Source organism: Alternaria infectoria (assembly GCF_024043175.1).
Source record: "Alternaria infectoria strain BMP 0036 chromosome Unknown scaffold_24, whole genome shotgun sequence".
In the NCBI taxonomy this organism is placed as follows: domain Eukaryota; kingdom Fungi; phylum Ascomycota; class Dothideomycetes; order Pleosporales; family Pleosporaceae; genus Alternaria; species Alternaria infectoria.
The window spans coordinates 150,844-176,970 of record NW_026250713.1 but is presented as its reverse complement, the minus strand read 5'-3'; the positions used below and the strand labels follow the sequence as shown (position 1 = coordinate 176,970).

The 26,127-nt window shown below is 54.4% G+C and overlaps 11 protein-coding genes across 11 annotated transcripts; 8 read left to right on the top strand and 3 right to left on the bottom strand.

Moving 5' to 3' along the window:
• Positions 1-156: 156 nt before the first annotated feature.
• Positions 157-1,484, top strand: J4E92_009485 (uncharacterized protein; the record flags this gene model as incomplete). The annotated part of the gene is made up of 2 exons (XM_051500831.1): positions 157-1,348; positions 1,414-1,484. The coding sequence occupies 2 exons, from the start codon at positions 157-159 to the stop codon at positions 1,482-1,484; spliced, it is 1,263 nt and encodes a 420-aa protein (XP_051348982.1).
• Positions 1,485-3,940: 2,456 nt separating this feature from the next.
• J4E92_009484 (uncharacterized protein) lies at positions 3,941-6,473 on the top strand (the record flags this gene model as incomplete). The annotated part of the gene is made up of 2 exons (XM_051500830.1): positions 3,941-5,599; positions 5,649-6,473. 2 exons carry the CDS (start codon positions 3,941-3,943, stop codon positions 6,471-6,473), a joined length of 2,484 nt encoding a protein of 827 aa, XP_051348981.1.
• Positions 6,474-7,068: 595 nt separating this feature from the next.
• On the bottom strand, positions 7,069-9,421 carry J4E92_009483 (uncharacterized protein; the record flags this gene model as incomplete). Its single annotated transcript, XM_051500829.1, has 3 exons — positions 7,069-8,822; positions 8,878-9,198; positions 9,253-9,421. The coding sequence occupies 3 exons, from the start codon at positions 9,419-9,421 to the stop codon at positions 7,069-7,071; spliced, it is 2,244 nt and encodes a 747-aa protein (XP_051348980.1).
• Positions 9,422-9,799: 378 nt separating this feature from the next.
• J4E92_009482 (uncharacterized protein) lies at positions 9,800-10,029 on the bottom strand (the record flags this gene model as incomplete). Its single annotated transcript, XM_051500828.1, has 2 exons — positions 9,800-9,828; positions 9,882-10,029. 2 exons carry the CDS (start codon positions 10,027-10,029, stop codon positions 9,800-9,802), a joined length of 177 nt encoding a protein of 58 aa, XP_051348979.1.
• Positions 10,030-10,430: 401 nt separating this feature from the next.
• Positions 10,431-10,964, top strand: J4E92_009481 (uncharacterized protein; the record flags this gene model as incomplete). Its single annotated transcript, XM_051500827.1, has 1 exon — positions 10,431-10,964. The coding sequence occupies one exon, from the start codon at positions 10,431-10,433 to the stop codon at positions 10,962-10,964; it is 534 nt and encodes a 177-aa protein (XP_051348978.1).
• Positions 10,965-12,036: 1,072 nt separating this feature from the next.
• On the top strand, positions 12,037-12,406 carry J4E92_009480 (uncharacterized protein; the record flags this gene model as incomplete). The annotated part of the gene is made up of 2 exons (XM_051500826.1): positions 12,037-12,045; positions 12,110-12,406. 2 exons carry the CDS (start codon positions 12,037-12,039, stop codon positions 12,404-12,406), a joined length of 306 nt encoding a protein of 101 aa, XP_051348977.1.
• Positions 12,407-12,915: 509 nt separating this feature from the next.
• Positions 12,916-13,973, top strand: J4E92_009479 (uncharacterized protein; the record flags this gene model as incomplete). Its single annotated transcript, XM_051500825.1, has 2 exons — positions 12,916-13,069; positions 13,120-13,973. 2 exons carry the CDS (start codon positions 12,916-12,918, stop codon positions 13,971-13,973), a joined length of 1,008 nt encoding a protein of 335 aa, XP_051348976.1.
• Positions 13,974-14,217: 244 nt separating this feature from the next.
• On the bottom strand, positions 14,218-15,391 carry AMT16_2 (Phospho-2-dehydro-3-deoxyheptonate aldolase amt16; the record flags this gene model as incomplete). The annotated part of the gene is made up of 2 exons (XM_051500824.1): positions 14,218-14,498; positions 14,551-15,391. The coding sequence occupies 2 exons, from the start codon at positions 15,389-15,391 to the stop codon at positions 14,218-14,220; spliced, it is 1,122 nt and encodes a 373-aa protein (XP_051348975.1).
• Positions 15,392-16,609: 1,218 nt separating this feature from the next.
• Positions 16,610-17,532, top strand: J4E92_009477 (uncharacterized protein; the record flags this gene model as incomplete). Its single annotated transcript, XM_051500823.1, has 2 exons — positions 16,610-16,693; positions 16,741-17,532. 2 exons carry the CDS (start codon positions 16,610-16,612, stop codon positions 17,530-17,532), a joined length of 876 nt encoding a protein of 291 aa, XP_051348974.1.
• A 2,322-nt stretch (positions 17,533-19,854) lies between these two features.
• On the top strand, positions 19,855-20,901 carry RPL7_2 (60S ribosomal protein L7; the record flags this gene model as incomplete). Its single annotated transcript, XM_051500822.1, has 4 exons — positions 19,855-19,868; positions 19,922-20,034; positions 20,222-20,566; positions 20,618-20,901. 4 exons carry the CDS (start codon positions 19,855-19,857, stop codon positions 20,899-20,901), a joined length of 756 nt encoding a protein of 251 aa, XP_051348973.1.
• Positions 20,902-23,561: 2,660 nt separating this feature from the next.
• On the top strand, positions 23,562-24,929 carry J4E92_009475 (uncharacterized protein; the record flags this gene model as incomplete). Its single annotated transcript, XM_051500821.1, has 1 exon — positions 23,562-24,929. The coding sequence occupies one exon, from the start codon at positions 23,562-23,564 to the stop codon at positions 24,927-24,929; it is 1,368 nt and encodes a 455-aa protein (XP_051348972.1).
• Between the last annotated feature and the right edge of the window lie 1,198 nt (positions 24,930-26,127).

The following is a 26,127-nucleotide window of genomic DNA, read 5'->3' as shown; positions in this document are numbered from 1 at the left end:
GCTAACGCCTCCTCTGCGCAGGTCGCTCGTTGCAACTCCCTCTCTTACAACCAGAGATCCACCATGCGACGCCCAAGACCCTGCCCCTCCGCCTCGCGCGTGGCTGCTTCCTTCGTGCTGGCGTTCGTCGCCGCAAGCGTTGCGAGCGCGGCCGACATGCCCGTGATGCCGCCGCCGCCTCTCCCGCACAGCACTCCCCACGCCGACAAGGACTTTACGCTGCGCCACATCTTCCACCACGGCACCTACAAATACCCCGAGCTGCACCGGCGACTCGATATTCCAGAGCACGCCGCAGTATGGACCGCCCACGACGACGACGCGGCCAGTCGCGAGCCCGTGCCGCGGTTGCGCGTCAAGTCCGAGGCCATGAGCATACAGCGCCTGGCCGATAGGAGCAAGGAAACCATCACCGGCATACTAGAATGGGGCCGCATCACTGGGAGAGGCGTGGAGCTGCCGGAAGAAGACTGGACTATCGACGAGATAGCAGGCCCCAACGTGACGGACCGCGAGACCGTCCTGAGCTTCGCACGCATGGCCTCGGACGCCTACATACTCGAACCCGGCACGGGCGAGTGGGAGCCTGTTGGCGGCGGCTTCAACTACACAGAAGACTTTGGCTGGGAATCCGACGGTCTGCGCGGGCACATCTTCGCCGACACCGAGAACTCGACAGTCGTCATAGGCTTGAAGGGCACGTCGCCTGCCATGTTCGATGGTTCCGAAACCACTACCAACGACAAGATCAACGATAACCTGTTCTTCAGCTGCTGCTGCGGTCAGGGGGGACAGTACTTGTGGCGACAGGTCTGTGACTGTCAAACGTCGGCCTACACCTGCAACTCTACCTGTCTAGTCACTGCGCTGCGAGAGAAGAACCGCTACTACTACGCTGCACAGGACCTCTACCACAATGTCACAGCACTGTATCCGGATGCTGAGATCTGGATGTCCGGACACTCCCTAGGTGGTTCTGTTTCGTCCTTTCTTTCCCTTACATTTGGACATCCGGCCGTCACCTTCGAGGCTGTGCCCGAAGCCATGCCAGCGTCACGTCTCGGGCTACCCGTTCCCCCTGGCCACCAAATCGGTTCACTACAGCAGCGCAAGTTCACCGGTGGCTTTCACTTTGGGCATACCGCAGACCCCATATACATGGGAGCGTGTAATCAGGCCACCAGCGCCTGCACCATTGGTGGATATGCTCTGCAGAGTGTCTGTCACACCGGGCAGAAATGTGTATACGATACAGTCAAAGACTTCGGCTGGCGCATGGGCATCGGCACCCACAAGATTGTCGAAGTCATCCGAGACGTTATACTCAAGTACGATGCGCCTCCTAAATGTGAGGCTTACGTTGATTGCACTGACTGCTATATGTGGGAGTACTTTGACAGCAACGGCACCGAGACTACTACTACCAGGAGCTCAAAGCCGACAGCCACATCAACATCAACCAGGTCCAGTCGCACAAGAACTGAAACTTGCAAGACGCCAGGTTGGTGGGGCTGTCTTGACGAGGGTTCCACGACCAGATCACACACCAAGACTACGATTACGACGACATCATCGACCTCGACGTGTAAGACACCCGGTTGGTTTGGCTGTAAAGATGAGGACACGACATCTACAACCATGACAATCACTACCACACCTGCTCCAGCACCTACTGTCACAACAACCTCGGCGACACCTACCTCTACCTCATCGTGCAAGTATCCAGGCTGGTTTGGCGGCTGCCTCGACGGTGACGAGCCGCCTGCAAAGACACATCACACACCCAAGCCAACACCCACAGCTACCCCGACCAGCACGTCATGCACATCCGAAGGCTTCTTTGGGCTCATATGTTATGACAGGTCGAAGAAACACGGGAAGACGACTTCAGAATCTCCTGTGACAGAGAGAATGGAAATGTAGAGACGCAAGGTAGGAAGTGACTAGGCAATATTATTTTGACTTTATGGTTCAAGTGTAAAGGAGGCGTAAAGGAAGGCATTATATCCAGGCGCATGGGTTCTTACTTAGGCATTTAGATGCATCGCAAATTCATACAACATCGTTCAATACAAACAATACATACATCACGATATGCCGTCTATTTTTGGCGACTGGTGACGGTGATGCGGAGATAGCGGGAATGCATGTTCGGTAGGTTCTCTTCGGCAGCACCGCGGACCGCTCATGTATGCAGACAAGCTTCTGTTTGACACCTTGGTCTAGAGAAGCCCCTTGTGAGGCATTGGTGGCTATTTGTGCCGAAATTTAAATATCGCTCAACGGCTCTAGTCTTTGGCCGGACGGTGTTATTCAAACTAGTCGAACATGTCACGAGCGCGCGGCATGTCGTACCGAGTGGTCGCGTCATACGCGGTATGCAGAAACACGCCATTTTGAACGTGACATCCACCCGGCTGCAGATGATGTATTCCTTGATCCTGTGCAGAGCTGCAATGTTTGTGGATTTCAGACACGTATCGAGCGAGTTGGGCAGTACTCGTAGTGTCCGAACCATGTGGCAGTACGAACTACGGATCTGCAGCCCGAACAGCATGCGCAACCAGGATCTAGCCAGAGCACGATGCCTGCTTGGTCGCCATTGGCGGCTGATGTCGTTGGCGCGACAAAGTGGCGGTCTGGGTTTGGTGGCAGAAGCTGTCCATCAGTCGCTCTAGAAGATGTGAAGCAGCCGAATCGCCTCGCGCGTGCTATCTAGCATCCCCACCTACCCTTTCGGCAAAGAGCGACGGCGAGTTTCCTGGATGCAGACGTAGCCTCCTCCTCTGCACGGTTCTCGGGTGCTGATCGTCAATGTAAGGGTCCCCGAGCGTCTTGCGGTGGGGCCTGTCGAGAGGTTTCAGGATTGCATGCTGGCTACCGGCGCGCGCGGATGCCCACAACAGGTTTCTGCGAGGACTTGAGGCAGTATCTCGGTGTGTTGCCCTCGATCAGGTGCACTGCAGAGCTGGCCACGGCGGACGTGGTGGGAGAAGTCAGACAGTCGTTGCGGCGTCTCGCAGCCGTTGGCCTGGCCGGTGACGCTAGATTCGCAAATGTCGCAATAGACCAGGGGCCGGTCGACGATAGCCCATACAGCTGACAAGGCGGTTTTAGCATGCGATTGTCGGGCCCAGAGCAGGCCAGCTAGTCGTCGTAGCCGTGCCTTGGAAGTGGCTTTTTCGTCGATTCCTCTTAAGTTGCTCGATCGCCGATACAGCAGCTTCTGTCTCCTCGATCTTTCCGCTCTCCGCCCCGTCTCGTTCGCCCCTCCGCTGGGCCTGTCGTCCGTTTCCGCTCTCTTGTCAGCCCTACCGGCTAGAGTCACGGGACCGTTTTGTTTCCAGGCACCCCTTTGCTGGTTCTCCTAGACCCTGCAGCGGCGGCCTCTAGCCAGCTTTTCCTGCCCTGACGACATCACGCCTACGCACTGCTTTGCGCCGCCTCGCCCTACTGTCGACTCAGCCGCAGCGTGTGGCATCGCATCTGACTGTGAATCAATTCGGCGCTTCTGGGCGACTTTGTGCGCGCATTCGGCAGCACCCTGGGCTGTGCCTGCACATCATCGCTCGTGCCCTCGCTGCAAGGGAGATTGCCTCACTGCACCTACGTCATTGCTCAGCACAGCGGCAATCCCCACCAAACCAAGCCCTAGACCCTTCACCCACCTGCACCGCACCAACCACTCCTGCATTTCAAGTCCCCCATATTCATGCACCTATCTCCTACAACAACCTAAGCTGCCCCTCCCGCCCCTTCGACACTTCACCCGCCCGACGCGTGTGAAGACATTCGCACCATGTCTACACCCGCCCTGTCGCCCAGGCCCAGAGGCTCTTCGCACACATCTTCTCGCCCACGAGGCTCAGGATCGACGCCCATGACGAGGCCAAGTGCCTCACTGCACCCGACGTCTGCGCTACCCCCCCTCACGCCCCGCATGAATGGGGTAGCCAAAACCCCGAGCCATGTCGCTTCACAGAAGACGAAGGAACCCTCGACCCCCTCACCTAACTACTTTGGTCTGGCCGTCAACAGCAATGCCGACCACTTCTCCTCTAGTGCAGCCCAGCACATTCGCGGCAATTGGAGCCCGCCCACGTCCAATGTGCGCTCGACAGCCGCTGCCTCTCCACGCATAATACCCGTGGAGCAGAATCCCGAATTCGAGCAATTTAGGAAACAGTCGGAGAACAACCGAGCGTTTGCCCTGGGCAGCTTCGACTTTGCCTCGCCCGGCCTGAAAGCATCCTCCAAGAGCCCCTTCTTCAACAACATCGAGTCGGCGCAGCCCTCGTACCCCCAGTCACACTCAATGCCACCACCCGACCACCCAGGCGACAAGAGCGACACAAGCGACGAGCAAGAGTTCGCACCCAAGCCACGCTCCCCGAAGCGCATGTTGTCGACGGAGTCCTCCATGTTCCCTGACCGACCACGACGCAACTCTCCTGCCAGCTTTGATGGACCTGGCCGTTCAGACGCCGTAGCTCAGTTCGCCGAACCTCGCATCCCAAGGCCATCGCTACCTTCGAAAAAGACACATCCTTCACACATCTCAATAACTACTCATCGCGCTGAGACACTACCCGCACATTTTGAGGAAGAAGGCAATACCAGCGGCCCCAGCATGGTCACTGCTCAGCACATCATCAACATCCTACAGTCTTCCATAGACGAGGTCCTTCTGCTTGATCTGCGCGTGTCAACACAGTACGCAAAGGCCCGCATAACAGGCGCCTTGAGCCTCTGCATTCCTACGACACTGCTCAAACGCGCATCCTTCAATGTCCAGAAGCTAGCCGAGACCTTCAAAGACGATGAACAAAGAGACAAGTTTGAGCGATGGAGGAGCAGCAAACACATCATAGTATATGACGCCAACTCGTCGCAGATGAAGGACGCAACAACTTGCATTAACACGCTCAAGAAGTTCACCAACGAGGGCTGGTCGGGCGGCACGTTTATTATCCGTGGTGGTTTCTCGGAATTCGCTGAGAGGTTCCCTTCTTGGATTACACACCAAAGCTCCGGAAGTCCAACATCGGGTACAGCTGCTCTCAATCTCAACTCCGACCTACCTGCTGTTGCGCCCGTCATTGGTGGATGTCCTATGCCCGCAACCCAGAACGCTGCGAACCCTTTCTTTGGCAACATTCGTCAGAACATGGATCTTATTGGTGGTGTTGGCCAAATGCCCGTGAAGCTGCCATCCGGCATGACGCAATCGGTAGAAGACGACCTTCCCCAATGGCTTCAGACCGCTTCCGAAGAGCAAGACAAGGGCAAGACCGTCGCGGAGCGGTTCTTGCAGATCGAGAAACGCGAACAGAAGCGTATGCAGAAGGCCTTGTCCGGTGAGGTCGTCTACAATGCACCATCGTCATCAGGAGGTCCCGGGAAACACATTCAGATTGCAGGTATCGAAAAGGGCTCGAAGAATCGCTACAACAACATCTGGCCATACGAACACACACGCGTCAAGCTCGAAGGAGTCGCTGAGGGAAGCTGCGATTATGTCAATGCCAACCACGTCCAAGCTGCCTATTCCAACAAGCGTTACATTGCAACGCAGGGACCTATACCAGCTACTTTCAAGGTAGGCTCCCTCCCAACCCTCACCATGTCATTCACTAACTCTTTGATAGGACTTCTGGAACGTTGTGTGGCAGCAGGATGTTCGCGTCATCGTTATGCTGACTGCAGAACAAGAAGGTGGACAAGTCAAGGCTCACAATTACTGGTCGGATAAGCGATACGGACCTCTACACCTCAACCCGCTTGGCGAACGCAGGGCATCCTTGGAGCCATCGAAGATCTACCGTCACAGGGAACAATCGAGGCCAACGATGGGTCAGCGCCGGTCAACGAACCCACCGAAGCTCGCCAACTTTACCAAGGAAGCCACTACCGGCTCTCCCAGCCAAGAGCAGCCCTATGTCACCGTTCGCAAGTTTACTTTGTCCAACGATGATGAACCTTTCGCACGTATGCGTGAGATCACACAGCTGCAGTATTCCCATTGGCCTGACTTTGGCGCACCGGCTCATCCCACCCACCTGCTCGGTCTGATTGAGCAGACAGACGCCGTCGTCCGCTCTGTCAACGGTGGCTCGCCTTCGCAGCCTGATCCGCCTAACAGCCGTCCGATCATTGTCCACTGCTCTGCTGGATGTGGCCGTACAGGTACTTTCTGCACAGTCGACTCGGTCCTGGATATGCTCAAGCGGCAACGACAAGCTCGCAACGCCAGGCAGAACACGCCAATGGATGCCGACTCCAACGATAAGCTCGCGAAGAACGAGCGTGAAGACGACAGCTGGGTGAACAATGAGGACATCGATCTCATTGCAAAGACGGTGGAAGACTTTAGACTGCAGCGTCTGAGCATGGTACAGAGTCTGCGACAGTTTGTGCTATGCTACGAGAGCGTAATGGAATGGCTTGTGGAGCAACATCCCAAGTCTGCGTAGAACGCGGCAACTCAGGTGATATCTTCCTGCGACGGAAACACCTTTGTTCCCGCAATCATAATATGGAAATGAGAAACACGAATTTGTTAACGACCATGGAATCGGGGCAATGGGCGGCGTATGCATCTTGATTGGTGTAAGACTGGGGCTCATTGGGAGGCGTTCTGCATGCATGCGGCATTGCTTGGCTTAGAGCATATACATGGGTATGCATTGGGATGGGTGTCCTGGTCATTTCGGCGCAGAAGGGGGTCTGGGATAGTTTTTTGTGACTTTGTTTAGATAACTTGAGAATTGCATCCTATTGCATTTTACCTTCCTATTCTACTTTGGCTGTATGTCACCACTGAATGATGGCATAACTGCGACATGAAGAACACTCGTACTGGTGAATGCCCTGAAAGGAGATGGTGCTTCAGCAATCAAACTTATACATGTGCCAGTGGTTTCTCTTCATGATGATATTATCTGACCCATATAACAACAACGTCCTGGGGCTAGTTATACTACACGATTCCCACTACCAGGACAGAAAGAGAACAAACAAACTCAGCAAATTGCACACATCGCAATGCCCGCACGCAAGACAGGCAACCTAATACGCAGCATTCCCCTGATCATGCTCCTTGATGTACTCAGCACCCTTTTCCAAGAACTCCTGCCTAGTAATAAAGTGTTGCTTCGATTCCTTCCTGCCCGCCCATTGCGCTGCTCCATGCCAAGCATCCAGGACGCAATCCCCTGCTTTCCTCACATTGATTGCTTGCTCGGCGGGTAATACAGCGCGAAGTTCAGAGCGCAGGCGTTCCTCGAAGCCTTGGAACATGGTGTTGCCACCGGTAAGGAAAATGTCCTTCAGAACGTTGTCGCGATGAGGTGAATCTGCCAGACGTTCTGTAAGGATATTGGATGCAATTTCGACGATGCCGGCTTGGTCGAGACCCGCAATGGTGGGTTGGAAGACCACTTCTGGTACGCGGATGCGTTCGACGTTGAGATGGATCTGGTTCGTCTCCTTTTGACTTTCAGCGTCGTAAGGGTAAGGGCCGTGGAGGAAAGAGTGGAGGATGGATTTTGTCCAGTCGGTTTGTGCTTCGCGAGTGGATTCTTCGGTGAAGTTTGGGTCGTGTTGGAGAAGTTGGGATTCGATCTCCTTGAGGTTCTTGGAGAGGTCTTCCTCTTCTTCATCGTCGGAGCCTTCGCCTGTGGCGATGGTGCGGTAGACGCCCCAGTCTGCATCGTCGGCACCGAATGTGTCATCATCGCCGCCGCCTCTTCTCCGTTTCTTAGTGGGTGCGTCTGACGCGAGATTGGCAATCGACTTCATGCGCATTTGGTTGGCGAGCGACTTTCGGTTTCCAAGTTCAGCCTTGAGGCGCTCGCGGTCCTTCATCTTCTGAATAATGGCTTGACGGGCTATCCGGCGTTCTTCTATCCAGCCTTGAGGGTCTGTCTCTCGCCGTTGATCGTCGAGTCGTTGCTCTTCTGCTTGGCGCGCCTTCTCCTTCTCCTTTTCGATCTTGGCACGCTGGCGTGCATCGTAGTTGGACTTCATTAATCGCTGCTGTCGCTTTTGCTTAATGCCCTCCTCGTCGAGCTGATCATCCGGAACTTCTAGCAGGGGGAACGTAGGTACTTCGACTTGTTCTTCTTCAACGTCGCCGAGGTCCTTGTTACGAGCCTTCTTAATAGCAGCTTCCAGTTCCTTGACCCGCTTGTTGAGCTGATTCTCGTCGTCAAAGTCGTTCGACTCTAGTACGCGTGCCTTTTCCTTCTTGGTCGTGATCTCCTCCAGTTGCGCCTGCAGTTGTATGCACCACTCCAACTCTTCTTCCTTCTTCTTCAGCTTTTCAAGCCGCATCTTTGCAGCCTGAGCCTGCAATCTTCTACCACTCTCTTTCCGCTTTTCTGCCGCGGCAGCCAGCTCTTCTTCTGTCTTTTGTACTACAATCTGCTCGGTGTAGGGGAACTGGATAGTATGATCTCGGTCTTCGAGGCCCGTCCAGTCCAGATAGTGGCTAAGGTCGTTCTCATAGTCTTGTGATACGTAGCAGTGCTCACGGACGAGATCTTCGGCCTGATTGTCACTGATCTTTCCGGGGAATGTAGGGTATTTCAGCCTCAATAGCTTCAGCAGGTATTGCGCGGACTGGAAACGTCCCCAGTTCAGGCGAGTAGTTTGGGATAGGAGCGGCTTGGAGTTTACCACAGGGATAACATGTGTGGAAGTGTAGGAGGAGTCCATGACCAGACCGTTGCGACCGCCGTTGTAGGAGTAGGAGAAGAGCGAATCGATACCGTATGCGACGGATGGTGCGCCGTAGCACTCGAAGAGGATTTCGGACATGGCTGTAGGATGCATGTTAGCTATCGACACGATGTTATCCAGTATAAGCGCACGTACTCTTTCGTGAGTAGCCCAAATTGGCAACAGGCTCGGTCATAACGATGGGCCTGTCGATGCGCCCAGACCGGCCGTCTACACCCATCTTGACGAAGCAGTAGTCGAGCACGCCCTCCATGACATCCCAGTTGTTCACGATGTTGCTGCCAGGCTCATAGACGGGCTTGGATTGACCTCGCGCGGTGCCGTCGGCGTAGACATCTGACCCAACAAAGGTAAAGGTGCGGTTGAGCTTGCGGTCGCGATACCTAGCCATGTTGGGTAGTACTGACAATCGGGGTTTGGAATCGAAGGACCATCCGGCGCGGACTGCTGACGAGCCTGTGGTGTGTTAGTCGGCATGGCAGCTTTGGCGCATGCGCAGCCTGTACATACCATTGTCGATGACTATGGCGGTTTCGCTGTTGCTACGCGACCAGCCTTCCTTGTCGATGGGCCGGAAGCCCTCAAAAGGCGGTTCCGACACGCTCCAGAGCTTGGGTGGAGGTTTGGGTGGATTGCGCCCTGCGAGTTGCGGCGCCTCGTCGATGGCCGAGGGAGCCATGGTGGTGAAGTGGGAGCTGGAGATGGGGATGCGACAGGTCCAAGATCAGGGTGTTATCTCATGTCGCGGGTCGGAGATGTGGCGTGTGTGCCTGGCTAGCGCGATGGGTGCTGAGGATGCGCGGCATGGCGACTGCGGTGTGGTGAGGCTCTTGCAATGCTCGGTGGTCCGAGCCCGTCTCCGTATGTTAGGTACGCTACTTCACATGCCGACGGTCTGGATTGCAGTCTTGCACATAGTGCTAACATGATCATATCTCATTACTGCTATCTACTGGCCTGTTTGCTGTCCCCACGTCCTGTAATCGAATTTCTCACCAGACTTGGCCTTGCCTTGGGTATTGTCCCCTTCACACCAAGTATATCTCATCTTGCATGCTTAAGCAGGATCCTTCAGACCATTTGTTGCTATGGCTCGTTAGCGGTATTACAAAAGCATCCCAGCATGACTTTGTAGATACCTTCCAGGTGGAAAAGAACGTTAGATTGGTAGTTCTTGAACATCTGAGCCACAAGCTCCGTATCCATGTTTTGGATGTTGATCTCTTGCAGATTCTTGTTCAACATCATGACGGCCTCGTTCAGCTTCTCCTTTCCGGTAGTCAGCATTGTTTCCGTTGTGCATCGAGATGTTGGATTGACTCACGACGTTCACAATGATGCGAGAGAGCAACTGGCTCTGTTGGTGCTCGTGAGGGCTTTCCTAGAAACGCGGTCAGAACTACGCGCCGGTTGCAATAGATTTCTCATGCCGTCCTACCATTCTGGCGACTCGATAGTGTTGCAGTTGATAGTACGCGTTGGAGCTGTTTGGTGGGGAGGATGAAAGCAGTTAGTGCAGAGGATGCACATGCAGGTCCCGAGACGGAACCTTGGAAGAGCTCCACCTCCGCAAGCTCCATCGCGATACAAACACCGAGACTCTTCTACGCCCCCAAACGTTCTTGCCACAACGTACACCCGAGCATCACGACACCTAGACACATCCCATCGGAACCTCGTTCCACAATATGGCACCCCTAACAGCGGCCTCTGACGACAAGACGCATCAAGCGCTCCTGGACAAGCTTGACGTCTACGCGGTACCCAAGCCTTTCCGCAACCCCAACTGGAAGCCTCCACAACGCCGCAACAAGAACCTCAAGCAGATTCTCGGTGAGGCATCGCGCAAAGAAGCCTCAGTAATGGCCACGCAGAACAACAGTGGCAACTCAACACCTGCTGTGGCCACTGAAGGCAACGCAGGCCGCCAACCCAACATCGCCCAAGCAGCACAGAGCCTGAGCACGCTGGTGCTGGAGAAGAACGGCAGGGCTGCTGCCGGGCCGGCGCCTACATACACCAACATCGAGTCAGCCCCGAGCTTCCACCCGAGCAGTCAAAAGAAGTACTGCGACATCACCGGCCTTCCTGCGCCATACACCGACCCCAAGACGCGTCTACGCTATCACAACAAGGAGGTCTTTGGAGGCATTCGGACCATGCCGCAGAATGTATCCGAGGCTTATCTCGCCGCCAGAGGTGCACACACAGTCTTGAAGTGAGCATGTCTCGGTGCTGGCGTAGCTATTGCTGCTCCAAAGTCGACTCATCGGCATGCGTCTTGCACGGGTGGCGCATCGCTCAACTCATCAAGAATACACGACTACTCGTCCATTCGTGGATATGAGCGAGACCAAGTAAGCTAACAACATGCCTCTGAGCCGGGCGAGGAACACTGCTCAGATAGGGTCTTATTCAAGGTTTATGTATGATCATCAAAGTCAAACTACTCTCCACCCACCACATGCCTTTCGGCTTGTGGCTCAAGGAGGTGCTCCGGCTTAACCGTGATCCAGTATTCTTCTGCGCCCATAAGACAGGATACCAGGGCCTCGAGGGAGGATTCCTAGTTACAGCAGCTTGAAGCATGCCGTTGTCAGGGCGGGATCTATGTTGTAATGATAATTCGAGTGTCTTGTAACTACAAGCGAACAATAAATCGATTGCTCTTCCCTGATGAATATCAGAGCCTTGTCTAGCTGCTCTTGCGTTAGATGGACTCGAGAGGTGTAGAGGTTGAGGAGCATGCCACCAGAGTTTTATGCGATTACCCGCGGGAACTGCAGCGCTAGCAGGGGTGAGCTTCGGGCCGACCGTCGATTGAGCGCGCCGCGTCTTCACTCGCAAGGGGACACGAGACAGCAAGACGAAAGGTAGCACCTTCATGCCAGATATACATCGAGACTAGGCGCCACTCTACTACTTCTCCTCTCCTACGCCGTCTTCTTCCACATCGCTACGGAATTTCGCACGCCGCGCACTGTACAAACAACAAAATACCAAGATGCCGACTATGTGGCTTTCAGACACCCAGAGTAAGTTACGCAAACATGCAGCCTCAGTCACCGCATAGGACATGAGCTAACAGCAATGACAGAGATTGGGGTCGCCTTCTGTTCAGGGGGTAGGTACGCGCCCACCACCACGAATGCGCCCACTACTCAGCAGAAGATTGACAGCATGAACAGGCGGACTCTTTCTGATGGGAGGTGTCATGATGTTTTTTGATCGCGCAATGTACGTTTCAACTCTGCATATACGTACAGCCTTTACTGACATGCGAACAGGCTGGCAATGGGAAACGTACGTCTTCGACCTCCTCGAACCAAGTCCTCCGCTATCGAACCCTCCCTAATACCCCCAATAGATACTCTTTCTGATTGGTCTCACACTCATCATCGGAACAACGAAAACCGTCGCCTTCTTCGCACGCAAGCAGAAATGGAAAGGCACAGTGGCATTTGTCGCTGGTATATCGCTTATCCTGATGCGCTGGGCTTTCATCGGTTTTATAATCGAACTGTACGGCATACTTGTGCTGTTTGGGGACTTTCTCATGACCATTGCGGGCTTCGTCAGCAATGTACCGGTGATTGGGCCATATATTGCCAAGGCACTGGAAGCGATAAGCGGTGCGAGGCGAAATGCTGATCTGCCTGTATGAGATGGGAAGGACAGTATTAGGGCTACGAGTTTGACGAGCTATGGTTGGGAATGTTAGGATATTGTATTATACGCAGTTGCACAGGTGGCGGCCGGGAGTTGCTAGATACACGAGTTTGAATGAGCATGAATGGAAGGATGGCAAACACAGTGACCAGATGGCTCACGGAGCGCTTGTCTTTGTATCTTCTACGAATCACTAGGTGCCCGAGGCATGATTCCAGAACACATCCGTATGTGAAGACAGTGGATCTATAGTGACTGCATACATTGCAAGTGTAGCTTGTCCCATCAAAATGCTGTTGTATAATGGTGGCTTGGAAAATGCTCCGAGACGCAGGTCGGGTAGATGGCATGGAACACCTTCACGTGGTTTCGCGTTGACGCGTTTTCAGGTTCCCCGCGATCGCGTAAGTGATCCGTTGCCGCACTTACCAAACTGCTGTCGCGCAGTCAAATTACGCGTCTTTACATCTCACTCAAAGTTATCCAACATCCTTCTCACGCAACATGTCTCGCGAAGAATCGCCCTTCGTGCGCGCCCCGGCCGAAGAAGAAGGTTACAACGGGATCCATCGCGCATTCTTACAGGCGTTCCATACGCACAGCGTCCTCACAGTAGACGAAATAAAGTCTATCCTTGCCCATGTGATGACTGCACACAGTCCGTTTCCTTTACGCCATTGCCATCGCACAAGCTGACGACACCGACAGACCCCGAGCGCCCATGGACAGCAGGCGACGTAACCCAGCCAAACATCACGTCCACCATACAAACCATAAACGCCAAAATCGAAGCCTTCGACTACGAGATCCGATCAACACGCGATCAACAAACCAAAGAAAGCATATACGCCCTCGTTAACAACGCAAGCGACACCGTCACCCAATTCGCTACCACCTTCTCCGCAAACGAAATCGCATACATCAGACGCGTCCTCGACCAAATGTTTGAGACAAACAACACCAACATCCGCGAAGTCATGGCGGTGAAGCATACAGAAGCCTCACAGCTTGCTCGCACCTCACGCCGGAACAGACAGAGTCAGGCAAACAGCAGACAGAGCCAGATCAACGGCGATGCAGACGACACCCAGGCCAGCGCTGATACGGGAATAACGATAGCCGAGGCAGATCAGGTCCTGGAAACACTCGTCTCGCAAGCCTTCTTCCAAAAGTCCAAAGCGGGTTACTATTCCCTGGCTCCACGCGCGCTCATGGAACTCCGCGCTTACCTCAAGGAAACGTACAATGAGTCTGCCGAAGAAAACGAGGATGGGCGGGAGATTATCAGGATCCGGGATTGTGAGGGATGTAAGGAGATTGTTACGTTTGGCATAAGGTGCAACAACAAAGAGTGTGGGGTTCGGTGGCACGATGCGTGTGCTAATAGCTACTATCGAGGCAGGAGCGGGGATCGTAGGAAGTGTCCCAAGTGTCAGACGGAATGTACGGGAGACGTGTTTGTAGGAGAAAGGGCGGCTTGGACGGGAGCAAGGACGAGCACTGGCGGTAATCGGCGCAGCACGCAGCAGCAGGAAGTGGTGGACGAGGAAGAAGATGAGTGAGAGCACGTGATAAGAGCCAGGAACGTCAGAACGAAGATACCCGTGGGCATTCAGGCGTTGGATGTTTTGTGATTTGGAGTTGAAGCCAAGAATTTTGATTGGTTCAATCATGTATCTCGTTCATCGATCATAAGTCAGTCCCTATCGTCTCATCCATATCCCAAACTCTCTAGACTTTTGCCAACGCCAAATACCCCATACTATATACATAATCTAACCCGAACACTGCACTCGACAGATGCGTTTAGTGTGCACCGTTGGACTTGCTCTGGTTTGCCCGCCTCTCGGCGACGGCAGATGCAAGGTTCTCGAGAGTGTCGACGGTGCTGTCCCAGTCGATGCAAGCATCTGTGATGGAGACACCCTTCTTCAGACCGCTAGGTCCCTCAGGTGGGACCTTCTGGTTGCCCTCGTTGATGTTGGATTCGATCATGACACCAACAATGCCGGTCTCACCGTTGCGGATCTGGTCGGCAATGTCCTTAGCTACGAGGGGCTGGTTGCGGTGGTTCTTGTTGGAGTTGCCTATCAGATATTAGTGTGTGTTGGTAGAGCATTCTTGTATACAGGAACGTACCGTGTGAGCAGTCGACCATCATGACCTCGGGCAGGTTCTTCTTCTTCAAAGCCTCCCTGGCAGCCTTGATGCTGTCCTTGTCGTAGTTGGTACCCTTGGATCCACCACGGAGAATGACAAAGCAGTGCTCGTTACCTGCCGTCCTGGTGATAGCAGCCAGACCTTGCTTCGTTACGCCCATGAAGTGGTGCTTGGCAGCAGCAGCACCAATCGCATCTACCGCCACAGTCAAGCCTCCATCGGTGCCGTTCTTGAATCCAATAGGGAAAGAGAGACCAGAGGCTAGCTCACGGTGCAATTGTGACTCGGTTGTTCGCGCACCAATAGCACCAAGAGAGATAAGGTCGGCGAGGAACTGTGGAGAGATAGTGTCGAGCATCTCGGAGGCAATGGGCATGCCCGCGGATGTGAGGTCCACGAACAACTTGCGCGACACTCTCAGGCCCTTGTTGATTTTGTAGCTCTCGTCAATGTCTGGGTCGTTGATCAGGCCCTTCCAGCCGACGGTTGTGCGTGGTTTCTCGAGGTAGGCGCGCATGATGATGCAGAGGTTGTCTTGAAGCTTGTCGGCGAGGGCCTTGAGGCGCTGGCAGTACTCGAGTGCCAGCTCCGGGTCGTGGAGTGAGCAGGGCCCGACCATGACGAGGAGGCGGTCATCTTTCTGGGTAATGATGCTGGCGGCTTCCTTGCGACCTTGAATGACGGTCTTTTCGGCATGTGCGGGGATGGGGATCTCGGACGCGAGAAGTTGGGGTGGGATCAGCGGGTCGTAGCCAAGTACGCGCACATCGTCGCTCGGGTTGATGGACATGTCGGGTGTTTCTGTTGCAGCGGGAGCCATTGTACAGTGGGTAGGCTATCTTTATGTATATTAGTAGGCTGTCTAAGCGACTGTCGATTTGCGGTCAGTCTTACTTGGACTGTGGCACAGACGTATGCGGATGTGCAGCAGCGAGGTTGTACAGGGCGTGCAATAGAGTGCAAGGAGGGGCGTTGAATGTCTCAAGTCAGAAAATCAAGCGCGCAGATGGTGTATGCAGGCGCAGGTCCGAGGTCGGCGAGAATAACAGGCAAAGGGTATAATGAGGGCGTTGCAAATACAGTCATATGCCACCAAATTATTTGGGAAACTTTAGGTCGGGGTGGGGCTGATGGTTGGTTCTGGTCCCGCAGGCTATCGATACACCGTCGACGGAGCTTTGCAGCTGCATGTGCGCCAAGCTCGTTACCCTGGAATTGGGAATCGCCCTCTTCCTGTTGGTCAATGTACGTGTATGTTGCTGCTGGAGCTCGACGACGGCGTGAACATGACCTTTTCCTCTTGGTGTAGTCTGCAGATCGGCCTGGTTTTGAATTCTGGTATGAGGTGGCAGCTGGCAGGCTGGATGGAAGCGTTGGCGGCACTGTCTGACCAAAGCTGCAGCAACGGCTCACTCAGCCCGTATCCCTTCCAACAGCATCTCTCCGACCCCTAGAGGCCTGCATTCAGCTTGCGACATGTCCAGGTGGCTACACACACACGCCTCCTGCCACATCCCGCCATGACAAGTGAACGCATGCTCCTCCCCTTCCCCTTGGGACATGCAGATACACAGCCCACGTGATGCCGTACCTGCCTCGGTTTCGGCGAGTTCAAGGTTTGGCTTCAGTTGCCAATCACCACTCCGCCACGCTAAGCCACACCAGCGTCGACATCATCGCGACTATCTCTCGCACGCACCGCCGGCAAGCGACACCTCGGGCTGGATCTGGACGGGCCTCCAACTCCCGGCAACCAAGTCGCAAGTTCCCCCCACAGTCGCTTGAGGCGCGCGACTCCACCATCCAAGCCTTGGTTCTTTTCATGCGACCTGAAACAGCGCCCCTGATAGTCATATCAACCCCCCGCCCGGCTTGCGTCAAACATACCGACCAGGTCTCTCGATCGCAGTCCCGCTTCCTCAGCCGCACCCCTCTCGACCCTCACTGCACCACCACAATCATCTCGTTACCATTCCACCGACGCGTTGATCGCGTTGCGCCGACGTAAGGAAGGACCACTCGTTTAGTCTACATCACCATGTCTGCATTTCACTTCATGGCCAGGAAGCGAGGGCGCGACGACGATTCAGACTCGGATTTCGACGAGGAAAGGTACCTCAAGGTATGTCGGCAATATCGTGTGCCGGGCTTTGGCTAATGGCGGTACAGAAATCCCGACCGGGCAGCAACGAGCCGACCAACCTTGACCAGTTCCAACATCAATCGCTGTCGACCCCACCAAGACTCTTTACGGACATCCGGTCTATGACACCGGCACATTCAGAATATGGAGGAGCGAATTCGCCGGATTCGATATACGGTGGACCTGTCTGTATATCAAGAGAATCAAGTGGCATGGACATGGATATGGATATGGACGACGATGACATGGATGTTCGGAGCCAGCCGCCAGAGTCGCCCGCCTTCAACTCGTTTGGCAGCAACTTCATGCGACCGCCCATGCTCCAACCATCGCTATTCAACTCAGACGCCGTCAACAACAATAGTCGGATACCCACACCCATACACCCGACTTTTAAGAGAGGGGGGATGAGCGGATTGGGTTATCCGATGAGCGGATCAGCCGGTGGCATAGCTATGAACAACTCGAATGTACCGTCAATGCAGGCACCTCCACCAGCCTGGAAGGGACAGAGGCAGGATGTAGACGAAGATCGGACTAGACGCATGCCTTCACCCATATCCGAGGACGATGACATTCCAGATACGCCAACCGCTTTCACCCAGTCACAACTATCGCGACTTAGTTTTTCGCACACCAGTACGGCCGATCAGATGGATACCGAGTCATCCTCCACCTTGGCCCCACCTTCGACGCCTCGCGGAAGGAAACGAAGCGGTGCTTTGACCGGTATGGGACGTTTCAGTATGGGTTACCGGGAAGACTGCGAGAAGTGCAGACAGCGGGTTCCAGGCCACTATTCACATTTCCTACCATAGAGAAGGTGGGCCTAGAGACAGCGGACTCGGGTCATCGGGGTACGGCAGCGTGGCGAACCTTGGTATTTGCCCATGACATTCGCACCACGATACTCACCTACACGGGCTCTTCAAACTTCGTCATCATCATTATCCACACTTACGGCGTGGCGTTTTCATGCCTCATAATCGGCGTTTCATCAGCATGGCGTTCCAGGAGTCTTATCATGCGTTAACGATATCCCTCTAAATGTACAAGTATTCTACTATTCGACGATAGCAATTCCACAAAAGACACTCGTCATCGTACTTGCCACTTGACTGAACGTATCATTGTGCACCGCTCTGTTTCTTAACTGTGCCCAACTATAGCATGTCAGAAACACTTATCGGGCCTTCTTCTCCGGCACCACGAAAAGAAGACCTGCAACAGTATACATCAGCAAGTTTTTCCAAGATGCAATACGGTATAGCGTTACGGTTAAGGCCAGCAGAACATGGTACTGTGTGAAACAAGTGGGACCTGGGGTGTAGTGAAACGAAACGGCACAGCGCTTCCTGTGGCGCAAAGCGAATCTGGTCATTTGTGAAACGAACGATCTGAGGGTTCAGAGTAGGTCTAGACCAGGTTCGCGGGTGTCTTGTGCCGTGGTGTAGATATCGAACGACAGCGAAGGGACTAATCAGGAAGGTGCGACGGGGATGCTTTATGTGAGGCATGTAAGGCGGCCATTCGGGAGTTGGCAAAAGAGTGCAATTTCCGTAGACGATGGTGTCAGTTGGGGATTTTGTATTGGGAAACCCACCAGTGGTGTACGTCGAACGGAGAGGATCAATGATGTCGATTCATGAAGAAGAGTTTTGTGCACTTGTCTCTACATTACGGGACATGATCAAAGTAGCTTAGTATGTTGGCGCGGTCCTTCTACAAGCAGACGCTTATTTTTTAAGATGCATCATATGCCGGTATACTTGATTGAGAATCTTATAGGAACGGCGGGCATTTTAGGATGTATCCTAAGTCCAATAACAACGAGCAAACTTAGTTAGGTGGTAGTAGCATAACCATCAGGATCAAACTTTGACATCAACTCCTGGGATAGAGCAATACAAAACAAGAGAAACCATCATAGTGATTGTTGCCAGTTCCCATGAACTCACCTACTACCGCCTAGCTAGAATCTTCCTCGTCGGCTGGTGGCAGCCATCGTATGATGCGCCATATATCCCTGATCTCATAATAGCATTCATAATGTTTCTTTGCGTACCGAATGGCGCGTGAGCGGTTATCCATAGCACTGATGTCAGGATCAGGTAAATTCGCGAGCAGCCTCTCGTAGTATGGGTTACTGCGCTCCGCGGGACCCCGGGGCTTCTCTTTCATATACTCACGATACCGGTAAGCTAAGGCATAGGGGTCTTGTCGAATCGGAATAGGTTCAGTCATGACTACAGTGGTTACAATATAGATGTCGTTCCGCGCGAGGGCGAAGTTGATGTGGAAGTTTGTGGCCTGGTAGAGTAGTAGTAAACCAGGCTGACATCAAGCGTTTATGAGTAGGGACACGCTCGGCTGTGTGACATTGTGAATTTTCGCGCAACAAAGGTTGAATAGATGACCTTGATGTGAGGAGCCCTTTCTATGCACAATGTCGTACTAGAGGAGCAGCGGCCTGGGAGGAATTTGTCAGTGGTGACTGAGTATACCTCGGGTGCCGAAATCGCTCCAAACGCTCATGTAAATCGACATGAGATGGCGGCAATATCGTAATCTTCTTCGGAGAAAAACCGAAGGAATTTTGCTGCTGCCCGTGGTGAGCAAGGCGCTCCTTTGCCGGGCTTCATTGAGATCGGTTTGAAGACCAATGGCGGAAAGGCATTCTCAAAGCGTGGCTGTCATCGAGATTGCTCTTGTTGGCCGTCAAAAAGTATGTGAGATGACCATAAAAGCGATGACAGGGAGGAAAAGCAGCATCAGTAACAGGGGACTCTGTTGCAAATAAAGGCATAAAGACCCGTGGACATCAGAAGCTCGTACGTCCACGGGTGGACGCAACTCGAGAAAAGGTTGCCAAATGCATCCTATTTAGAGGTATGATGTAGAATGGGATACGACGGAGTACAGACTCTACCGTATATGCTCAGCGACGTAAACAAGGTGTACAGCGGATATAATGCGAAGCCGTTGGAGCGCTCATGTTCCCTTGACCTCGGTCGCGGCTGCATCTGTTTTTGTGGGGCGCAGCATCTTGGCGCCCGCGCTTGCGGGATAGCGGCTAGCGCTAACGCTAAGAGTCTGGCAAAAATTGAGCTTCCGAAGAATTCCTCGAACACCACTTCAACATGTCGTCGAAGTCGTACGTTGTCCCTACACCACGCGCAGTTTCCAAAGCTAATCCTTACCCAATAGAACTGTTCCCACACAGAGTGAGATCACTCTCGTGCCTGAGAACCTCCTCAAGAAGAGGAAGTCTCAGGAGAAGGCTCGTGAGGAGCGCGCGATCGCAACACGCGAGAAGCGAGGTACGACCAACCCCAGCATGCTTTCGACGATCCATGAGGGCGATTACGATGATTATAACTACCACACTATCGGCTAGACTACGGTCAATGTTGTCGAATTGTTAACCATCTTTCGGGAATGATGCAATCGTCCTCACTGGAGCTCATGGCATGACACACTGTTGCAGACAGCGCTGACATGACACAGACAAGAGCAAGAAGAAGCGCGAGGTCATCTTCACGAGAGCCGAGAAGTATGTGAAGGAGTACCGCGATGCCGAGCGGGAGCGCGTGCGCTTGTCGCGCGAGGCCAAGAAGAGCGATAGCCTATACGTCCCCGCCGAGCCCAAACTCGCCTTCGTCGTCCGGATAAAGGGTATCAACAAGATTGATCCCAAGAAGCGCAAGACGCTGCAGCTTCTGCGGTTACTTCAGATCAACAATGGCGTCTTCGTCAAGCTTACCAAGGCGACTATGGAGATGCTGAAGATTGTTGAGCCCTTCGTTGCTTATGGCTACCCGAACCAGAAGTCGGTTCGTGAGCTCATCTACAGTAAGTTCGGTACAGATGCAAGTTTACTGCCAGATATTAACTGGGATACAGAGCGTGGCTATGGCAAGGTCGACAAGCAACGCCTTCCTCTGACGGACAACGAGATTATTGAAGAGAACCTTGGCAAATACGGCATGATCTGTATGGAAGACCTCATCCATGAGATCTGCACCGTTGGGCCGAACTTTAAGGCTGCTTCGAACTTCCTCTGGCCGTTCAAGCTTAACAGCCCTACTGGTGGCTTCCGCAAGAGGAAGTTCAAGCACTTCATCGAAGGTGGTGACTTGGGCAACCGGGAAGACAAGATCAACGAATTGATCAGGCAGATGAATTAGACCACGCGAGGTCAATATTTTTTGGGTTTCGTCTCTGGTTTGGGCGTGAAAAGCTTTGGGATATACCACGGGAGTGAGCATTTACATCGGCGTTTGGGACCTCTGACCTTTATGTATCACGGTCACTTGACGAGTCTACGTGCAAAACGCATGCAATCTGAAGGAATTTGAACTGTTGCGCTGTGTTCGCCTCATACAACTTGGCCATCAGAATCTCGTGCTCCTTCGGCAAGGACATTGCTGTCGTCGTGTATTTGCCAGTGTCATGCGATGCAGATTAGCGGCATGTATTGCCAGCGCACCACGAACGCGTTGGGCACTGTGTGAGCCGAAAACGCGCGTGCGATCAATCTTCCAAGCAGGAGCCTTGGGTACCTTTGAAATGCGCAGGATATTCGCAGTAATTGCTTTTCATGGCCGGTCTGGAAGGTACCACAGGCTCAGACGTTTGAAATGGGTAGAGAGGAAATATCTCACTACCGCCTCAGCCATCTCACGATGCCTGGCTACCTAGGTATCCTCACACTCGGTCACGTGCTACTCCTGCGCTAAGCCACTTTGATTTGAAGTTATCTTAGCAACATCGCTTGCCAATCCAGTACCGCGTGCATCTCCTTGCCGGCACTTATTTATTCCTTCTCCAGCCCATAGTGTTCGCCCTCACCGCATCCCTGACGTAAACTCAAGTGCCGTGAATATCGTTGTGGACGACGTAGCGTTCGACTCCACACGAGACAAATATTGCCTCCTACGCGGGATGGTGAAGTCAGCTGCATGACCAACACGATGTTTCTGGTGCCTGATGGAAAATCACGGTAAGGGCTGCAAGCGTCACTATGGGTATTGATGAGCTCGAGGGGCCAATCCGCGGCCAAGGACGTGGGCAAGAAATATGTTGGACGGTGTGAGTGGAGCAGGTGCCGGCCTCGAAGGCTCGAACATCCTCACATGCATCCCAGTGCATACAGTGGGCACCTGCTTACGATATTGCACCGAGCCCAGAGGGGGGCGCCGAGCGCTTGGGTTGCCAGTGACGATTGCACGAGCAGCAATTTGGCGACGAGGACGTTGATGACGCTCGCCTACAGGCACCAGGCAGTCCGGTTTCGCCGCCGACGTTGTCACTGCCACGCTACCATGGGCATCAGATTCGGGATCGATTTGCATAAGTCGCGCTGATCGCGACACCCTCCGTCTTGCCCATGGTAGGACGTGGCCCCGCCCGACGGACAAGGCCAGGCGTCGCAGGAGCGCTCAACGGCCGCGGCACAATTTTGCACTGCGAACGGGTCCGAGTCGGTGGTGAAGTGCGCGATGGCAGTGCTATTCTTGGGCCCGGCGTATTGCCACGGCCACGACACGAGAGCAGCCATCAAAACAAAACGCAGACTGGCACGGGGCTGCGCGTCGCCCAGTGCAAATTGACTCCTGTCTTCACAATTCAGGCACTCGAGCACTGTTCACAACCCAAGCAGCTCAGATGACAGGTGCTCACCACGGCGCAGCGGACCAGTGAGGCCGCTACTGCAGGCGCGCCAAAAGAAGAGGGCGATACGTGGCTGGCTTCTGTCGCGGGTGCAGAGGGTGTCCCTGGCAGCGTTCATTGGCCGGGCGCGGTGGAGTTGTGCAGCGCTGCACCACGACTGCAGCGCTCCTGCGGCGAGAGTCATGAGTGCCAGTCACCGCAAGACGCGGGCTGGAGTCGACGCTGCGACCCACTAACTGCAAGAGGCAGAGTTTTCATAGCACATGAGTGGAGGAGCGGGCAAGTAATGAACCATTCTTGCAGGTGCGGCCTTCGGATGGCGACGGTCTTGCGGGCGTCCCAGAGCCCCTTCGCTGCTGCTGCTGCTAGGCCTTCGCTAACGGTGTGTGTCGAATACACCCACATCACCGCCCTCTGCCCTCCCCATCCTCACTCTCCCCCGTGCCCCGTCTCCCCATCTCCCTCGTCCTGTCGTCGTCGCAGGCGTTGCTCGTCGCGACACAGTCCCCAAGCCCCAACGGACGTGCGCCCCCAATCTCGGCTGTCCGGCATCCCCAGCCCGCTCACCAGCACCTCCCGACGCTTGCTCTGTCTCGCGGGCTTGCAAACGAGCACACCTGCACTCACGGGTAGACGTGTCCGTCTGGCTCCGACACCCAACGCCTCGTCCCCTCCGCCGCTGTCCACACGCTGCGAGTGCTTTCTTCGGCTTTGGTTTGGGCTTGTACTGTGTAATAGTCCTTGGTTTCAACCTGTTTTCTTTTGCCGCCCATCCCCAGGGACCTCGACTCTCCGCGACATCTCCCACCACGACCTCGCATCGCCGGATCTATTGACTTAGCCCCGGTCTGCCTGCGCTCCATCACACTCGAGCTGCCCTTCACCTCTCGCCGCGCCCTTTGCCTCCCTTCCAGGCACTTCTCCGGCCACCCACCGCCTCCGCGCAACCACCAGCGCGACCCATTTCCACCACCCACAAACACCTCCCGGACGTCGCATTTCCTTGAATGAGCACATCTTTCTAGAGGGTCCGTAGGCAATTCTAGAGGCGGCGCGAACGAGAAGACTGTACGTCACAAGCCCCAAGCCGCTGGCCACGCCCGTCACGCCAGCACTCACTAACACGACGCCAGGAGCCTCGCCAGTCTTCTCTCTGCGGCAGTCCCACACCATCATGCCCTCCTTCTACCCCCGGCATAACATGCCACGGCTATCTCCCCAGGAGTTCGTCCCCAGCTACCACTCTGCCTGTGGCGCGTCATACCCACCGCAGCAGCCCGCGTACGCTGGCCCCGCGATCCGGCAGCAAGATGATGGTTACGACTTCGCAGACCGCTACGGCCAACTGGCCATCGCCATGCCTCCCATGTACCCGCAGGCCGGCACCTACCTCAGCAGTGCGCCTCCCAGTCTTCCACCTGCGAGCTCCTTCTACGATCCCATGGGCGCAACCACCCTGCCACCCATGCGCGCACAGTCCGGCCACGCGTTGGCAGAGGCGGCTATGCAGCAGCAGCGCGTGCACGAGTACAACCAGCGAATGAGTCAGCCCGCCAAGGAAGAGAAGCCTGTCGGCGGCGTGTCTGCAAAGCTGGACTATGACATGGACGTCATGACCGACTTCGTGTGCGAGACAGCCCTACGACTCATCACGCCCGGCCGCATGATGCCCTCGTCGTTCCGCAAATGGGTACACCAGGTGCTTTGCGCCACACGGCTGCCCTCGGCTACCATCCTGCTCAGCATGTACTACCTGTCCAGCAGGATGCCTATGCTAGCTCACGAGCCCAAGACCGACACTCACCTGTTCCGTCTCCTCACCATCGCGCTTGTTCTTGGTAGCAAGTTCTTGGACGACAACACCTTCATCAACCGTTCGTGGTCCGAGGTTAGCGGTATTCAGGTTCATGAGCTGAATGAGCTGGAGCTAGAGTGGCTCGTAGCAATCAAGTTCAAGCTTCATCGCGATCCATCTGAGCAGCATGGTTGGACATCATGGTCAGAGCACTGGAAGGACTACCAGAACAGTGCTGCTGCCCGCTCTGGTCGCAGCAACAAGCTCAGCCCTATCGACACATCAGTACACCGACGCTCACTCAACCCCAACAAGCCGCTTCCTCCTCTGCCGATGCAACAGGCCTACACTCCACCGTACGACTATGCGCCCAAGTCGGCACACTCTGCATACAACCCTCCGACTTACTCGCAGTACGACCCATGGCGGTCCGCTAGCGAGCACTCTCCTGCGTCAGCACCGACCACGGGCCCTACCACCCCAGAGTACTACGGCACAACGGGTACTTGGGCTCCAGCTGAGGGATACTCGCGTCGCACCATGTTCGGTTTCCCACCCTTGTCTCAGCCCGCCCCTGCGCAAGCGCTTCAGCAGCCGTCCAATTATGGCCCCCCCGCCTACTCCACTCAGTACACACCGTCTGCATGGAACCAGCATGGTCTCAGCTGCGGATGTGCCTACTGCGTGCAGAGGCACCCGCCTTACTACATGGCTCCTGGTTATGGCCCACAGGCTGTTGCCGTCTAATTGCCCGCCACCTACCGGCCGCATATCAAAGCGACATCGCCTTGCCACACCTTCACGGATACATATTCGGCTGCCCATTCCAGCACTTCCTATGTTCAAAAAGTTACCTTCTGTTTCGCGAAGTACCATGGCCTACCAAGCCGACCCAGTTCCGATCACTGGACACATCTGGCTACTTCGATTCCCTCGAGTCTAGACTATCAGACACTCTCAAGGTGCCATTGCCTTATTCCTTCTGCTATCTGCAAGCATATTGGTGCGCCTCCGGATCTCACGAAAACGCACAAGGCTTGCGATCATCTTGCATGATAGATTTCACTGGTTCTTTTTCCTTCGTTTTCCTTCACTCTTTCCTTGTATCACCGGTATTACGTTTTAGACTTTGGTTTGTCCATGGTCTAATAGGAGCATGTCAGCGAAATTGTGGGTTACGGCGTTCCTGCTTTTACCTGGGTGTCATCTCGCACCTTACGATTGTTCATTTCTCTAGCGCTGCCTCAAGAATGTTTACGGGGCTGCCTATCTCGGTTTATGGATTTCTCTTCTCTGGAGTCGGCTTTTGCACTCGGCACACCAAGCCTCTCCATGCGACCAAGCCTTCGGTAGCGACCAGCATCTCGCCACCACCGCAGGGTCGCTTGTTACGTTCACGACTTCTTTCCTCGATCCTCGCCTTCCGCTGTAGTCGGGTTGTAATTAATGGCACAAGATCAGCGATGGGATTCGCTTTATTTCTTTCGGAGTGGTGGAAAAAATACCTCTTGCTTTACACGGTTCTGTTTGGGCATTGCTTTGGGAAACGGGAGGAAAGATTTGCTTAGTGTATAACTGTCATACAACGAGATACCCTGACAAGGGGGTAACATCAGAATGCGAAAAAAAAAAACATCCTAGAAAAGCGGCACAGTCGCACAGGAAACGCCAAATTCAACTCTACTTCTTCTGGCATCCGTGGCTCTCATTGTATGTTCGATTATGTGACAGGTCTTGAAATGTGAGTCAGTCACACATCCTTCGTTTGAGCAAGAAGCCACGGTGCTAACCCCGCAGTGACTGTCATCACGGAAGCAACCCCGACCGGCTTGTGTAAATCAAGCAAGGATGATGTTTCGGTCATTTCGATCTGGGCGTAACATAGCCTGGGTAGTTCGGTCTCAACGCCACCCGGCACCACTATCAAGCGTTCCCGCCATCCCGT